The 15,745-nt window shown below is 70.2% G+C and overlaps 1 protein-coding gene across 1 annotated transcript; it reads left to right on the forward strand.

Annotated features, from left to right (window-relative positions):
• The first annotated feature begins 406 nt into the window (after positions 1-406).
• Positions 407-13,882, forward strand: MAPK8IP2 (mitogen-activated protein kinase 8 interacting protein 2). Its single transcript, XM_075081823.1, is given in 14 exon segments — positions 407-547; positions 5,810-5,915; positions 6,623-6,862; positions 8,709-8,811; positions 8,988-11,444; positions 11,893-11,968; positions 12,103-12,275; positions 12,380-12,429; positions 12,431-12,513; positions 12,594-12,652; positions 12,655-12,698; positions 12,785-12,855; positions 13,110-13,208; positions 13,388-13,882. Coding segments are annotated over 14 exon segments (3,699 nt in total). The 5' UTR covers positions 407-482; the 3' UTR covers positions 13,461-13,882.
• Positions 13,883-15,745: the final 1,863 nt, after the last annotated feature.

Here is a 15,745-nt window from a genome sequence, read left to right on the forward strand (position 1 = left end):
CCCCATACCCCCCCTATACTCCCCATTCCCTGGCCCCCTCCCTGTACCCCCCATACCCCCCTCCCTCCACCCCTCTCCCTATACCTCCCCATACCCCCCCTATACTCTCTATTCCCTGGCCCCTCCCTGTACCCCCCATACCCCCCTCCCTATAACCCCCCATACCCCCCCTATACTCCCCATCCCCCTGCCCCCTCCCTTTAGCCCCCCACTCCTCCGCCCCCTCCCTATACCCCCCCATACCCCCCTCCCTAACCCCCCACCCCCCCATAATCCCCATCCCCCCGCCCCCTCCCTCCCCCCGCCCCCCCCGCCCGCCCGGCTCCTCCCCCTCTCTCAGCCCCCCCCCTCCCCCCCCCCGCGGCGCGGCCCCATCCGCGGCCCCCCGCGCCCCCCCGCTCCCGCCCCCGCGCCCCGCCCGGCCGCGCTCCCCGCGCTCCCCGCGCAGCTCCGCAGTCCGGCGCAGCCCCGGCCGGGAGAAGATGGCGGATCGCGCCGAGATGTTCTCGCTCTCCACCTTCCACTCGCTCTCCCCGCCCGGCTGCAGGTGAGCCCGGCCCGCGGCGCGGCGGGGTGCGGTGCGCGGTGCGGGGTGGCTGCTCGGCGGGGGCCGGGGCACTGCGGTGCGGCGGGGCTGCCCTTCCCGGCGCACCGCCCTTGGCAGCGGCGCGGGGTGCCGGGGCCCGGCGGCGGCCTGGCGGGCCCGGACCCCCGCCCCGTCACCTTGGGATGCCGGGGCCGCTCCCGGGCGGGGGGGGATGGAACTGGGGGGGGGGGGGGGTGTCCCCTCTGCCACCCCCCCCTCCCGCCGAGCCCCCCGTTATGGGAGGGGCAGACCCCCCCTTCCCGGGCTCAGCCCCCCTCCTCCCCCCCCCGGCTCGGCCGTGCCCGGTGCCGCCGCATCCCGCCGCTGCGGGGGGATCCGCTGCCGCCGCCTCTTTGTCTCTCCCGCCGCGCCGCAGCGGCCCCCGGACGCGGCGGGGGATGCTCGGTGCTGGCACCAGGATCGGGCCCTTCTGGGCCCCGCAGGGCCCAGCGCCTGCGGGCGCGGGAGAAGGGGGGGGGGGTCGCTGGGCCCGCGAACCCCCGCAGGTGGCGGGCCCGGGGCTCGGTGGGGGCCCCGCAGCCTCCCCGGCTCCCGCCGAGGCCCGGCGCTCCCGAGGTCAAAGGAAAGCCGGTGCGTGCCGGAGGCTGCGCCCCGCAGCCCGCCCGCCCCCGCGGGAGCAGCGCCAGGGCCCGGCGGCACCCACGGCCGGTCACCTTACCGCAGGTCCCGCGGGACGCCGAGGCGCGGGGCCACGGCGCGTGGCGCCCCGCCATCCGCCAGGCCCCCCCGGTGGGTCCCTCGTCCCCGCTTCCCCGCACCTCGCCTGACCTTGGCAGGGCCCCCTCCGGGCTGGGGTCCCCAGGCGAGAGGTGGAGCGCGGGGCCGGACGGGGGCTGGGTGCGGGATGGGCTGGCTCGGTGCGGGGCCGTGGGACCCCGGCAGTGGGACGGGGAAGTGTGGGAGACGGCGGTGGGGGGCACCCGGGGAGCTGCGGTCCAAGGGAGTGCGTTGGGGGTGCGGGATGTGCCCTTGGTTGGTTCTGGCCTGTGCTGGGCAGGTCTCACGGCTGCTCCCCGGCAGCCCCCTCCCCGGCAGCCCCCTACCCCCAGCCACGCTGCACAGGGGGATCCCGGGGCGTCCCCCGCTTGCGGTGGTGCAGGGAGGGGAGAACACGGCCTCTGCTGTGGCTGCTCGTCTCCTTCCCGCCTCTCACCTGGGATCTGGGCCCCGGGCAGTTCTCTGGGGGTCTCGGCTGGGTCCTCCCCATTCAGCCCCCGAGCCCTCCCTGCACCGTGTGGGGTCGGAGCAGGTCCCGGCATGTCCCTGCCCTTCGTTGTGGCTGATGCCTGGGCCAGGGACGTGTCCCAGTCGGGGGCTGTGAGGGACAGGCAAGGCTGGAGCCCCCCGGAGTCCCCCCGGCCCAACCCAGCCCTGCTCCTCTCCCCCCGGGGAGTTCAGTCCCCCTGGGACTGGACTCGCTGCTCCACCTCATCTCCCTCTGCCCTTGTGCTCTGCAAGGGAGGGACGGCAGCATCCACGTCTGCTCCCCCCAGCCATCACCAGTCACCTCTTCGGCTCCCGCAGGAGCGCTTGGTCTCCGAGGTCCCCGACGGTGGCCCCAAGCCCTGGGCAGCACAGAGCCCCTTTGCGGGTGCCAAAGGGCCGGAGCGGTGACCGTGACCCCCCCAGCCCATGCCGTCTCCCCACCGGAGGGAAGGAGGCAGCCTGGGGAGTGGGGTGCTGCACCCCTGCACCAGCCGGGACAACCGGCTCAGATCCCTGGGGACGCCATGACGGCGAGTGCACCCAGGTCTCGCCGAGCACACCCGCGACCCCCCTGGCGCCTGGCAGGGCCTGGTGAGGGAGGGCGAAGGCCCAGCCATTGCCGGCACCCAGGGCGCAGCCCCCAGCGTGCCCTGGCCTGGCAGTGCCAGGTTCGGCGTGTGCCGGTTCAGTGGGGCCCCTGCAAGGGCCGAATCGGGACCATGCCCTTTCCAAGGAGGCCCCTGTGGAGGTGGCACCCAGCCCAGGGCTCGGTGGGGCTGATGGGGGTGGGACCCCCCTCACGGGAGGGGGAAGGAGAAGCTGGTAAAGGCGATGCGGCGGGGAGGGAGCGGTGTGGAAAGGCCGTGGTGCACAAGCGGCAGGGCCTCGGCAGGGGCTCCGGCGGGATGGATGGCTCTTGCCTCCCGGTCCGGGGTACCAGCCCTGGTGGGGGCTGCTGCAGGCTTGGCCGTGGGAGCCCTGGGTGCTGGTCACAGGCTTGGGGTAGGGGATGAGGCCCCTGAGGGTCAGCAACGACCTCCCTGAGGCCTCGTCCCTGCCCTGGGAGCGGCTGGGGGCTGGTGGGCATGGAGGGGGCTGGGGGCACATCTACTATCCTGGTCCCTGGCCTGTCCTTCTGGGAAAAGCCATTGCAGGAGAACCATTGCCAGGGCGAACTGTCCAGGGAGCTGGTCTGAAAATAATGAGGAAATTCAATCCTCCCGTGGCCTGCTCGGTCGTCACTCCCATCTCGGGAAGCCCGGCCCCCGGCAGCTCCCGTGCAAACACCGGTGTGCGTGCTGGTGTGCGTGCCCGTGGGCACCCCGGTGTGCACCCTGCTCCCCGTCCCCTGCGCGGCCCCCTTCCCAGCGCCCCAGGGCAGGTGATGTTGGGCCCCTTTGGGGTCCAGCTTTTGGCCGTCACCTGGTTTGGCCCCAGCCGCCCCGCTCCCCTCCTCCAGTCTGGCCCAGCTCAGGGACATGGCAAGGCGGAGGCGGTGGGGCTGGCCCAGGGCATATGGTGCCAGGTCCCTGCACACCCTGAGGTGCAGCATCCTAATGCCTCCTGCCCTTCCTGACCCCCCCTCTCAGTGTGCAGGGCTGGGGTGAGCTCCCCCCCTCCCCAAAACGCTGCTCCACTTCAGCTCTGGCCCTCACTTGGGTGCTCCCCACCCGCACCTCCGCCCTGGCCGGCTGCGGTGTCCTGTGCAGCCATCGCAGGGACGGGACGCCGTCCTTCCCGCCTGCCGCTCGTTACTGCTGTGTCCGAGGTGCCCATCGCTGTATCCCTGCACCCACAGCGATGCTGCTGCCTCTCCTCTGGCTGCAGCGGGGTCCCCAGGGGTGCCCTCGGGGAGGCCGTGGGACTGGGGCTGGCTCTTGCTGGGCAGCCCCATCCCACCGTGCCCCGCCCCAACTCGGGAGCATCGTGACCTAGAAATTTCAGCCATGGTTTGTCATGGCAGTCACTCCCCGCAGAGGGGGGGAACGGCCTCCGCGGGCAGGCAGGAGCCCTGTGTGGGGCAGGGGGCCCCAGCCCTGCTAATGTGGGGCAGCCGTGCCATGCCGTGCCGCGCCATGCTGTGCTGCCCCAGTGTGCGTGTCCCCTCAGCCAGGACGAGGGCTGGTGGAGGAGTTGGTCTCCTGACTGAGGAGGGTCCAGGGGGTGCGGGAGCGGAGCCTGACCCGGGGTTTCCAGGACCACGGCAGGTCTCCATCCCAGGAGGACTCATGGCTGTGCTGTCCCTGCCCTCCCCCTGCTCGCCCCCAGGGGGGTGCAGCCCATGTGGCAGCAGGAGGGTTCAACACCCCCCCCCTTGCTGGCAGCAGCCACCAATGTCCCCTCGGGCTGGGGAGACAGACTCTGCTCCCCTCCACCCCCAGGGCTCTGCTCCCCACTGCCCCCGGGGCTCCCCCACCCCTGGCCAGGGTCCAGGCTCTGGGGTCCAGCCCAGCCCCGTGCCCTGCTGCAGGCTGAGGTCGCGGTCCCACCGCCGGCCTTGGTGCTTTTGCCATAAATCTGCCAATATTTGATGCTGTCTCAGTGGCCTACTTCTGGGAATTATGTGATTTGGGGAAATCTTTTTCCCTGTGAAATGAGAGCAAGCGCCCGCCTTCTGTGCTGGGGTGAGGGGCTGGAAAAGGGGAGTTCGGGGTCAAAGCAGGGGTCAAAGCAGGGGAGGCAGGTCAGGTGGCAGCTGCTGCTCTGCGGGCTGTGACACACCCCCCCCCACTGCATAGGGGTCTGCTCCTGCTTCCAGCCGATCCTAGGACTGAGACCCCACTGAGGTCCCAGCGAGGCCCCAGACCCATCCCTGCCAGAGGACCCCCATGTGCCCTGGCCCACACTCCCTTGAGGCTGAGCTGTGGGAGGCCCTGGGTGTCCCCAGACCCCAGTGGGGTAGGCGTGGGCAGAGGGTCCCTGCCGGCACCCGGGTAATGCCGCACCTCCCACCTTAGAAAGCCACCAGAAACGTTTCATTTCCGTTTTCCGACACCAAATCCTGCCAAGAGTTGTCGTCTTTTTCCTTTTTTTTTTCCCCCTTTCCCTGCAGAAACCGCTGGTTTCCATGACACCCCTGTTCCCATCAGGAACGGCTCTGCTTGGTTTCTCTGACCGCCCTTAGCTCGGCCAGGGGCAGCCCCAGCTCTGCTTCAGGTTAAACCCAAAATTAAACCCCCAAGGCTCCAATAGCAGCCCTGGAGCACAGGTCACGCAGAGGCAGCGGCGGCAGCAGCCGTCCCCCCCCGCCTCAGCTCCAGCACGTGCCTTCGGTTTGGCTCGAGGGATTTTGCTGGGCCGGGAATCTGGGAGACAGATGTGCTGCCCACTACGGTGGTGGCCCCGGCACCTCTGCCCGGCCGGGGGCAGCGCGCGGCCGCGTGGCCCTGAGCTGTGCTTGGCTCTCATCGCCCCGGCACGAGGCCGGCGACAGTTTGTGGCGAGCCAGGCGGGAGGGCCCCGGGCACCGCTGCGGCCATCGCCCTCCCCATCGCCTCTGCCCTCCCCTGGCTCCCAGCACGGGGCTGAGCCCCGCGAGCGCACCACGCCAGGGCGGCCGGTGGTCCCGTGCCGGCACCATGGGTGGTGGTGTTCCGCCAGCACGTCCCTGCGGTGTTGTCTGGCCGGTGGTCCCGTGCCGGCACCATGGGTGGTGGTGTTCCGCCAGCACGTCCCTGCGGTGTTGTCTGGCCGGTGGTCCCGTGCCGGCACCATGGGTGGTGGTGTTCCGCCAGCACGTCCCTGCGGTGTTGCCTGGCCAGTGGTCCCGTGCCGGCACCCTGGGGTGATGGTGTTCCGCCAGCACGTCCCTGCGGTGTTGCCTGGCTGGTGGTCCCGTGCTGGCACCCTGGGTGGTGGTGTTACTATGCCAGCACGTGCCTGCGGTGCAGCTCGGCGCTTCGGGCCCTCATGGTGCTGCAGGGGGAGCAGGAGGCATTTCCCTGAGGTTCGTTGATGTGTTGCCCCTGCCCTGACGTCCCCGGCTCCTCTCCCCAGGCCCCCCCAGGACATCAGCCTGGAGGAGTTTGATGACGAGGACCTGTCGGAGATCACAGATGACTGCGGCATCGGGCTGAACTACGACTCGGACCACTATGAGAAGGTGCAGGAGCTGAGTGCCCCTGGGGATGTGGTGGCTGCTTGGGGCTGTGCCGGGGACGGCGGGGCCATTGGCCTGGCAAAGCCCCTCCTGGAGTGGGGGGGTGCCAGGGCCCCTATGCCAGGGTGCCATGGGGGTGCACTGCAGGGTGCAGGCAGGGTTCAGAGCCCAGACGCCCTCCCTGGCATGGCGAGGCACCATGGGGCCTCCCACCACCTCCGGCTGAGCCCCAGGAGGTGGCTGCAGGGAACACGGGTGGCTCAGCAGCCAGCCCCACGCTGGCCCCGCCAGCCGGCTGCCTGCCCGTGGCTCCGGTGGCTCCTGCTTATGCAGCTCATCCCACCTCTGCCCAGCACTGGGGGCATGGTGCTGGGGAACCAGGCAGGGGCCAGGCAGGCACGTGGGTAGGATGAAGCGCTGGGTGTTGAGGGCAGGACAGGCTGGGACAGACAGGCAGGGAGCTGGCAGAGCCAGGGGGATCCCTGGTCCTTGGCACAGAGCACTCCCCTCTGCTCAGAGCCCCCGTCCCGCTGGGGCAGGAGCGGAGGGGAGCAGAGGCGCTGCCAGCCCGGTGCTGGCAGAGCCGCTGGGGAGGATCGTGCTGCGGGTGTGCCATGGTGGGGAGTGGGACCGTGGCCGGGGTGGGGAGTGGGACCGTGGCCGGGGTGAGTGCGAGCACCGTAGCCACTAACCCGGTGCCGCATCCCTAGGACTGCCTGGTGCTGGAGCGCGGCGAGCAGCCGCACCCCGTCTGCACCTTCCAGGATGACTTCCAGGAGTTTGAGATGATCGATGACAACGAGGAGGAGGAGGAGGAAGAGGAGGATGAGGAGGGCAACGAGCTGGAAGCTCCACCGTCCCCTTCAGCCTCACCCATCCCCTCGCCTGCTCTGGAGGACACACAGAAGCACCGGCCCACCACTCTCAACCTGACGGCCCCGGGCACCCAGGTGAGGGTGGGACAGCTGGGAGGGAGGGGTCCCTCCCTGCTCCGGGGTCTCTGCCCCCTGCACCCCAGGGCTGATAGAGGAGGAAAAACGGGGGCTCTGTGCGGTGCGGTGTGGAAAGGGGCCCCACAGGGCTTTGCCCAGGGGTGGGCTGAGGGCTGTGCCCATGCTGGGGTGGTGGGTGGGCACCAGGAGGGCAGGGACGGGCAAAGACGGCACCGGCTCCAGCTCCACAGTGAGGGGCTGAGCTGGGGACACTGGGGACGCGTCTGTGCGATGCCCAGCGGGGCCCCTGCACGCTCCCTGCCAGGCCCTGGCCTGGGGGACTGGGGGTCCAGTGGGCCCCATCCCAACGTGCAGGGCTCTGGGGTGAGCAGGGGGTCCAGGTCATCTGCGCATGGCAGGGGGCTGCAAGGTGCTGCGGGTGGTTGCAGGCACAGCGGGTGTCGTGGGCCGGCCCCATGCGTTGCACATGTACGTGCGTGGCTGCGTGTGCACGGGCGCACGCTGCGTCCCTCCTTTTCTAGCTGTGGAGCTGGGCTCGGGGGCTCCCCCCAGGGCAGGTGGGGTGGGGGGGTCCCCGCAGGCGTGGCACTCTGCGGGGGTGTCCCTGGGTCCCCGTGTCCCCGCGCGCACGCGTGTGCGGTGCCAGCCCCGCGCTGCTGCGCCGCCGCAGTGTGTGGGAAGCCGGTGCGGTGCTGCCTGCATCCGCCTGCGTTGCCATGGTGCTGGGGGGCTTTCAGGATTCTCAGCCCCCCCCCCTCCCGGGATGGCACCGCACACTGCTGGGGCTGGGGGGAGCTGTCGGGGGGCTGGGGGTCCTGGCCAGGCTGGTGCCGGAGGGTGACAAAGCCCCAGGGCTCTCCCCCTGAGCCTGCCAGCCCTGACCCGCTGCACCCCGGCGGGATGCGCCGGCAAAGCCGGATCGTGCTGGCCACCCTGATCCATTGTCCCTCAGGGTGTAAGCGGAGCCCATGGCGGTGGCCGGATCCGGCCCCCATCGGTGTGCCCGGGTTGCAAATCCTGGTAATCCCTGCTCTGGCCCGTTTGCACCGGTCCTGGGAGGAGGCAAGACCCTGGTCCTGGGGTGCCATGTCCCTCCCCAGCACCCATCCTGGGGCTGCAGCACAGCCCATGCAACGCCTGACCCTCCCCACTGTGCCAGGCCCCCACCACCCTCCCCGCCGCCGCGCTCCTGCATGCCCCACAGCACGTGGCGCCAGTCCCACTCACTAATCTCCCGCTCGGCGGGATTATCGCTGCCTGTGCTTCCCGCCGGGACTAATCCGCAGCTGCCGCTGCACCGGATGAGGAAGCCGTGGCCTTGCCGGCTCCTGCCCACACTGCGGGCCGGCGGCTCTTTGGGGGAGGCAGTGGGGTCCCGCTCACTGGGGTCAGGCTCTGCTCTCGGGGGGGCACAGCACAGCAGGGCCTTGTGCTGGGGGTCCCGTGGGGACAGCCCCGGTGCCGGTGGGTCCCCTGCCGGGGGGGTGTCGGTGGGGCGCTGTGGGACGGGCAGCGTGCCGTCCCTCGGTCCCGCTCTGCGGCATGCAGGCTGGGCAGGGGAGCTGGGGACGTGGCGGCCCTAATCCGGCTAAGCCCCAGGGCACGTGGCCTGGGTGCTGCCAAACTGGTGGGGAGCACTGAGCCGTGCTGAGGGGTGTCCCCAGGCTGGTCTGGCCCTGGTTGGTGCCCCAGTGTCCCTGTGCAGCCCCTGCTGGGTTCACTGCCTGCCCCCCTCTTGCTGGGTCCCCAAATGCCCCTTGGGCCCCATCCCTGGGCTTGGCCACCCCATGTCCCCTCCCCAGGGCTCACCCACCCACCCACCCCGGCTCTGCTCTTCCCCCAGGACTCCCTGAACAACAATGGCAGCTTCCCACCGCCCGCTCACCGCACCACCTGGCAGGACGCCCTTCTCCACTCCTCCTCCTCCTCCTCTTCCTCACACATTGGTGAGCACGGGATGGGGATGGGTACCTGCTCTGGAGCGGAGCTGTGGGGCAGGGGCTGGTGCTGGGGTGAGCTCCTGCCCGGGGGTCCCACAACTGTCCCCCTTAAAGCCTGGCGGGGCTTTTCACCCCGGCGCGGGGGGCGAAGGGCTGACGCGGGGCTCTGCCTTCCCTTGCAGGACACTCGTCTCCCCACGCCTGCATCCAAGATGGACCCTGCCTGGAAAGCCCGAAGGGGCCGAGCCCCGGGGGGGCCGGGCAGGCCCCCACCTCGCTGCAGCCCTCCCACTTTGACTCGCAAGGCAACAGCCACGAGTCCCTGGCACATGGTAACCCATCGCCCCCGAGAGCTGGGGAAGATTATAACATGAATATCATCTCCTCTGCGCTTCGAGCACCGCACTCCCCATCGCACCTCTGCCAGCTGCCCCCTGAACCGTCTCTCTCTCCAACAGGGCCTGCGGCTCCCCACGGCCCCCCCGCCGGCCCCGACTCGGGCTCGCCGCCCCAGGCCCCCGCGGCTGCCGACAGCCGCCGTGCCCCGCCAAAGCAGGAAGCGGCCGGTGGCCGGGAGAGGCTGGCGCCCGGCGAAGGGGGCGGCCTGAGGGCCGGGAGCCCGGGGTCCCCTGCGGCCCCCCGCGAGCAGCCTGGCTCCCCGCGGCCCCGGGAGGAGCCGGCGGCTGGGGCCGTCGCCGAGCGGCACGATGGGCAGGGGGCCCGGCTGCCGGGCGCCTACGCGTGCCCTGCGGGGCCAGCAGAGCTGCTCAGCTCCGACGGGGAGGGTCCCCAGCCCGGCCGGGCGGCCAGTGTGCGTGGGCACCCCTCGGGCTCCTCGGAGACCACCTCGCCCTCCTCGGACCCCGGCATCGAGGCCGACCTCACCAGCAGGACCGCCAAGCCCTTCCTGCCGGGCAGCCGGCACAGCGAAGACCTCAGCTCGCCCGGCTCCGACTCAGATGTGGAGGGGGAGATCGAGGCAGCCTTCGCCGGTGGGCGCCTGGTCAGCAACATGATCTCCTCCATCTCGGAGACGGAGCTGGATCTGAGCAGTGACAGCAGCAGCGGCAGGTCCTCCCACCTCACCAACTCCATCGAGGAGGCCAGCTCGCCCACCTCGGAGGCTGAACTGGAGACGGAGCTGGAGGCACCCGGCCTGATGGGCATCAAGGACTCCCTGCTGCTGGACAAGGGCAAGGAGGAGGAGGAGGAGACCCTGGAGAGGGAGCTCCCGGAGCACGGCGTGGTGAGGCGGGAGAGCCTGGTGGAGCTGAAGATGGAGGGCTACTATGACAGCCTGAACCCGGCAGACTCCTCCGTGCCCGTGAGCCAGACGGACATCTCTGCCTCCAGCCCCCTGGACCTGAAGATCGACCCAGACCACAGCCTGGAGAGCATCCGGCGCTCCTTCTACCTGCCCGTGGGGCCCAAGCTGATGCCCGAGGCAGACGAGGAGGACAACAGCGAGTATGACTCCGACTCGGAGTCGGAGCCTGACCTGAGCGAGGACTCGGACTCACCCTGGCTGCTCAGCAACCTCGTCAACAAGATGATCTCGGAGGGCTCCTACCCCATCAAGTGCCCGGACGAGTGCTTCCAGCAGACCCACTCGCTCTGCGACACCATCTCCCCGGCCTCTGACCTGGAGCCCGAGATCCTGAGCGAGGCGCTGGATGGGGAGCCCGGCTCGCGGGACTCCCCGATGGGCGCGGGGGAGCCGGCCGCCCTGCCCCGCTGCCAGCGCGCCATCGAGCTGGTGGACATGGAGACGCTGCGCAGCTCCCTCCAGCGCGCCGAGGACGAGCGGGCCCTGGGCGCTGGGACAGAGCCGGCGCCGGAGCCGCCCGCCGAGGAGCCGGGCCCCTTCCTCTTCCTGAGCAACCCCACGAACGACACCATCGCGCCCGTCTTCCCGGGGCGCCCCGTCACCCTCGACCGGCTGGGCACCTCTGAGGTCTTGGCCACCTTCGGCTGCCGCCCCGGGCCGCCCCGCACCCCGCCGCGTGCCTCCCCTGGGACCGAGGCTGCCGCTGGGGAGCCCCGCACCACCACGGCGCCACTGGCCACCGGCCCGGAGGACTGGGCCATCGACAGGGACCTGGACTCGGGCGTCCTGGAGGCCGACGACATGATCGATGACGTCCGGTTAGCGTCCCGGGGGCAGAGCCCCGACGCCGTCCCGCCAGCCCTGGACGTCTCCACCGCCAAGACCAACCGCGGCTTCACCATGGCCTACTCCCCAGACGAGGACGAGGCGCCCTACCTGAAGGGCTCCCCCTTCCCCGAGGACCCGCTGCGGGGAAGCTTCGGGGGGGATCTGCCGCCTGCCCCCAGGGCGCTGGAGCCGCAGGCACTGGACGAGTCCCTGGCCTACGACTCGGTGAAGTACACGCTGGTGGTGGACGAGCACACGCAGCTGGAGCTGGTGAGCCTGCGGCGCTGCACCTCGGTGCTGAGCGACGACAGCGACCTGCTCCGCGCTTGCGACCGCTGTGACCTGGAGGATGAGGCGACCTTTGGGGACGGGCTGGTGGCCCCCGATGCCCACAGCTCCTCCGAGGACTCGTCCCCCGAGGCCGACCTGCAGTTCTCCAAGAAGTTCCTCAACGTCTTCGTCAACAGCACCTCCCGCTCCTCCAGTAAGTGACCTGTGCCATGCCGTGCCGTCCCGGGCTGCTCTGCATGCTGTCGGCGGGCTGGCTGACCTCCGCCGTCCTGCCTCAGCCATCCTGGCCGTGGCATCATCCCTGCGTGGCGCGGCGCGGCAGGGGTGGGGTGGCTGCGGGGGGTGTGGGGCTGGACCCAAAGGCTGTGGGCTCTCCCCCATGGGGCTGCGAGGTTTCGTTGGGCAGCCCATCCCCAACACGCCTTTGCACCAGTGGCCTGTGGGGTCCTCAGCCCTGGCTGCTGGGTGAGGGGCACAGGGCCAGGGGCTCAGTGGGACCTCCCAAAGAGGGGCTTGAGCCCATGGGTGATGGCCATCTGCCCCCCTCACCCCGAGGGTCCTGCAGCCACCCAGGGTGGGCACGCCCCGTGCAGAGGGGTGGGAGCTGCCCCCCAGCCCCCCAGCAGCCTCTTCCTCCACAGGCACAGAGTCCTTCGGGCTGTTCTCGTGCATGGTGAACGGGGAAGAGCGGGAGCAAACCCACCGGGCCGTCTTCAGGTGAGCAGCGAGTCCCGCCATGCTGTGCTGGCCGTGGCTACGGTCCCAGGCACCTCGGGGGGTCTCGCAGGACCCCCTCTCCCACAGCTCTGCCCCTCCTGCCCACGTCCTCCTTCTGGCTGTCCGTCCCCCAGGTTCATCCCCCGCCACGAGGACGAGCTGGAGCTGGATGTGGACGACCCCATCCTGGTGGAGCTGGAGGAGGATGACTACTGGTACCGGGGCTACAACATGCGGACGGGGGAGAGGGGCATCTTTCCCGCTTTCTACGCCCACGAGGTCGTCGGCCAAGCCAGGGACGCCATCGGTAGGAGCCTGCGGGGTCCCCCAGGGCCGTGCAGGAGTGGCGGGGGACGTGGGGGGCATGGGGGGGCTTGGGGTGCCGTCTCCTTGTCCCCTCTCCCCGCACAGGCCTGAAGAGGAACCCGTGCTGGGTGGAGCGGTTCAACGTGCAGTTCCTGGGGCTCGGTGGAGGTGCCGTACCACCAGGGCAACGGCATCCTCTGTGCCGCCATGCAGAAGGTGAGCCCGAGGGTGGGGGGGCGGTGGCGTGGCCCCCTCCTCGCCGTGCCGGCACGAGCTCCGCCCTCACACCCCCACCCCGTACCCCAGATTGCCACCACAGGAAGCTGACGGTGCACCTGCGCCCGCCGGCCAGCTGCGACCTGGAGATCACGCTGCAGGGCACAAGCTCATCCTGACCGTCACCGAGTACAGCCGGGACGAGGAGGTGAGGGGCACAGGTGGGCGGGGGGGCTGGGCACCTGCCCTGCTGCGAGCTGGGCGCCCACACCTCGGCCCCACCTTCTCTTCCAGTTTGAGCGCTGCAGCCACTTCTTCCAGATGAAGAACATCTCCTTCTGCGGGTGCCACCCCCGGAACAGCTGGTGAGACCCCCTTCTCCCACAGCCCCCCAGGCCCTCCCAGCCCCAAGGGACCCATCCCTCCCTCCCCTGCCTGGGGGAACGCACACCCCTGCGGTGCCGCAGCACGGTCCCCCTGCCCAGTCGCCACCCCAGCACGGCTGCCCCAGCCCAGGGCCCCAGTGGGTGTCCCTTCCGCAGAGCCCCCCCACGGCTGCTGGGCTGCCCCACGGTGCAGCAGTGGGGTGTCCCCTGCCTCACCCTGCCCTCCCCTGCAGCTACTTTGGGTTCATCACCAAGCACCCGGTGCTGAGCCGCTTCGCCTGCCACGTCTTCGTCTCCCAGGAATCCATGAGGCACGTCGCCGAGTGCGTCGGGTAAGATGGGGATGGGGACGGGGGGCGGCAATGCCGGAGCATGGAGGGACAGAGGGGCTGGGGGTGCAGGGGATTTGGGTGCAGGGCGCTGGCTGTGCCGGGGGCTGTGGTGCAGGGGGTTGCCATGCTGGGGTCCCAGGCCCCAGCCTTGACCCACCCCATTGTGCTCTTCCTTGCAGACGAGCGTTTCAGGAATATTACCAGGAGCACCTGGAGTACGCCTGCCCCACAGAGGACATTTATCTGGAGTAAGGGGGCAGCCACTGTGTCTCCTGCTTCCGCACCCCCCTCCAGCCCCACAGACGGCCAGAGACTCTGTCTGACCCCACAACCAGCCAGCTTGGCCCCCCTGCACATGCTCCAGCCCACGCCCCATGGACTCCCCGCACATCCTCACTGCTTCTTGGCGGGGCCAGGGGCCGTGCTGCAGCCGCAGGCCACGGGTGGGTGTCCGGGGCGCACCCAGCACTGCCCTGGCCCCCGTGCCCTGGGGACCCCCAGCCACGGCGGTGACGCAGCTGAGCCTCGGGGCCGGGGAGAAGCTGCCCCCCCTGCATGAGCAAAGCCATCCTGGAGGCTGCAGGAGTGGGGACCACCCGTGTCCCCCGCCAGGGATGGAGACACCGGTGGGCTGAGTGGGGTCAGGGGAGTGTGGGGGTGGGAAGTGCTTGTGGGGGCAACAACACAGCGAGGTGGGGGCACATGGGGCTGCATGGGGCTGGGGGGAAGGCTGGGGGTGGCTGGTGGGGGCACAGGGAGGTGGGGGTGATGGGTTGAGCCTCTCCAGCCATGAAGGCCCCCACGTCCACGCTGTCCCCTGCACAGGGACAGCACCGCCCTCCCAGCCCTCCCAGGGGGGCTCCCCCTAGAGCTGCAGGCCCCCGGGAACGGCCCAGCCACCTTGGCCCCGTCCACTCCACGGCCCCAGCGCTGCAGCCCCCCAGGGAGCACGGCACAGCCTCTCCTGCCCCCGGCCCCCTCGCCTCCGCCGGTGTCCCCTGCCCCACCATCCCTCCACCATCTCCTCCTGCCCTGGGGGGGCCGTGCCCCCCCCCCCCCCCCCCCCCCCCCACGGGGCCTGCCACCCATGGGGCGCAGGACCAGTGCTCGGGCCGGGGGGCTCCCCACAGGGCAGGGGGTGATCCCGCCGGCCCCGCGGGAGCCCCCCTGGCCTGAATGTATTTGCCCTGCGAGAGGAAAACCCGCGGCCGGGGCAGGTGCCGGGGTCCGGCCCGAGCGTGGCACCGGGCAGGCGCCCGTCCCCGCTCCTCACTGCTGTGCCTGGTGATTTATTTTGCTTGCCGGCCCCGTATATCCGACCAGTGCTAGTTTAGTGACTATAACTCCACTCCGCTCTGTGTACCAATATTTATCTCGTAACTCGAACAACAAGAGGAGTCCTGAGCAACTGACACTTGTACAAACCCTGGTTAAAGGTTCTCCCCTCACTGCCTTGTCATCCACTTGGTCTTTCAATAAAATATATGCTTGGTGTGACCGCGAGGCCGGGGATGCTCTGTCGGTGCCGCGGGGGCAGCTTGGCCCCCCCCCCAGGGCTGTTGGGATGGGGGGCTAGGGCGGGGGGGGGGTGTGTGTCTGTGCGCGGGTGCGGGATCGGCACTGCACCAGGAGAGTGGGGGGCTCTGGTGTGTGCAGGGGAGGCACGTTGCAGTTAGGAGAGTGGGGGGACGTGAGCATGCGTGTAGCTGCAGCCAGGGCGGGTGTGGGGCATGGCTGGGTATGCAGGGTGCACAGGGCAGGGGGGTGCGTGGTGGGGGGGGTGTGTGTACGGGAGGAGGAGGGCGTGCAGGGTGCATGGGCATGCATGTGCAGGTGCACAGGTGTGCATGTGCAGGAGGAGCAGGGTGTGCACAGGTGTGCACGGGCAGGAGGAGCAGGGCGTGCATGGGTGTGCATGTGCAGGAGGAGCAGGGCGGGTGTGGGGCATGCGTGTGCATGTGCAGGAGGAGCAGGGTGTGCAGGGTGCACAGGTGTGCATGTGCCGGAGGAGCAGGTGTGCAGGGTGCATGGGCATGCATGTGCAGGGTGCACAGGTGTGCATGTGCAGGAGGAGCAGGTGTGCAGGGTGCATGGGCATGCATGTGCAGGGTGCACAGGTGTGCATGTGCAGGAGGAGCAGGGTGTGCACAGGTGTGCACGGGCAGGAGGAGCAGGGCGTGCATGGGTGTGCATGTGCAGGAGGAGGAGGGCGTGCAGGGTGCACAGGTGTGCATGTGCAGGAGGAGCAGGGTGTGCAGGGTGCATGGGCATGCATGTGCAGGGTGCACAGGTGTGCATGTGCAGGATGCACAACTGTGTATGCAATGCCGGAGGCGCAGGGATGCAGTGCTCAGCCGGGTGCTGTGGAGGGGCACAGCCAATGTGGCACAGGCTCTCCTGCCACCCCCTCACTGTCGCCTCTGGCAACCCACTTCTGCCAGAGCGTTGCCACACCACACTGCTGTCCCTGAGGTTTGGGGTGCAGCTTCCCAGCCTGGGGGGGGGCGCAGCAGTGTGGGGGCAGCGGCCATTACCCC

Source organism: Phalacrocorax aristotelis, chromosome 1, assembly GCF_949628215.1.
Source record: "Phalacrocorax aristotelis chromosome 1, bGulAri2.1, whole genome shotgun sequence".
NCBI classification, from domain to species: domain Eukaryota; kingdom Metazoa; phylum Chordata; class Aves; order Suliformes; family Phalacrocoracidae; genus Phalacrocorax; species Phalacrocorax aristotelis.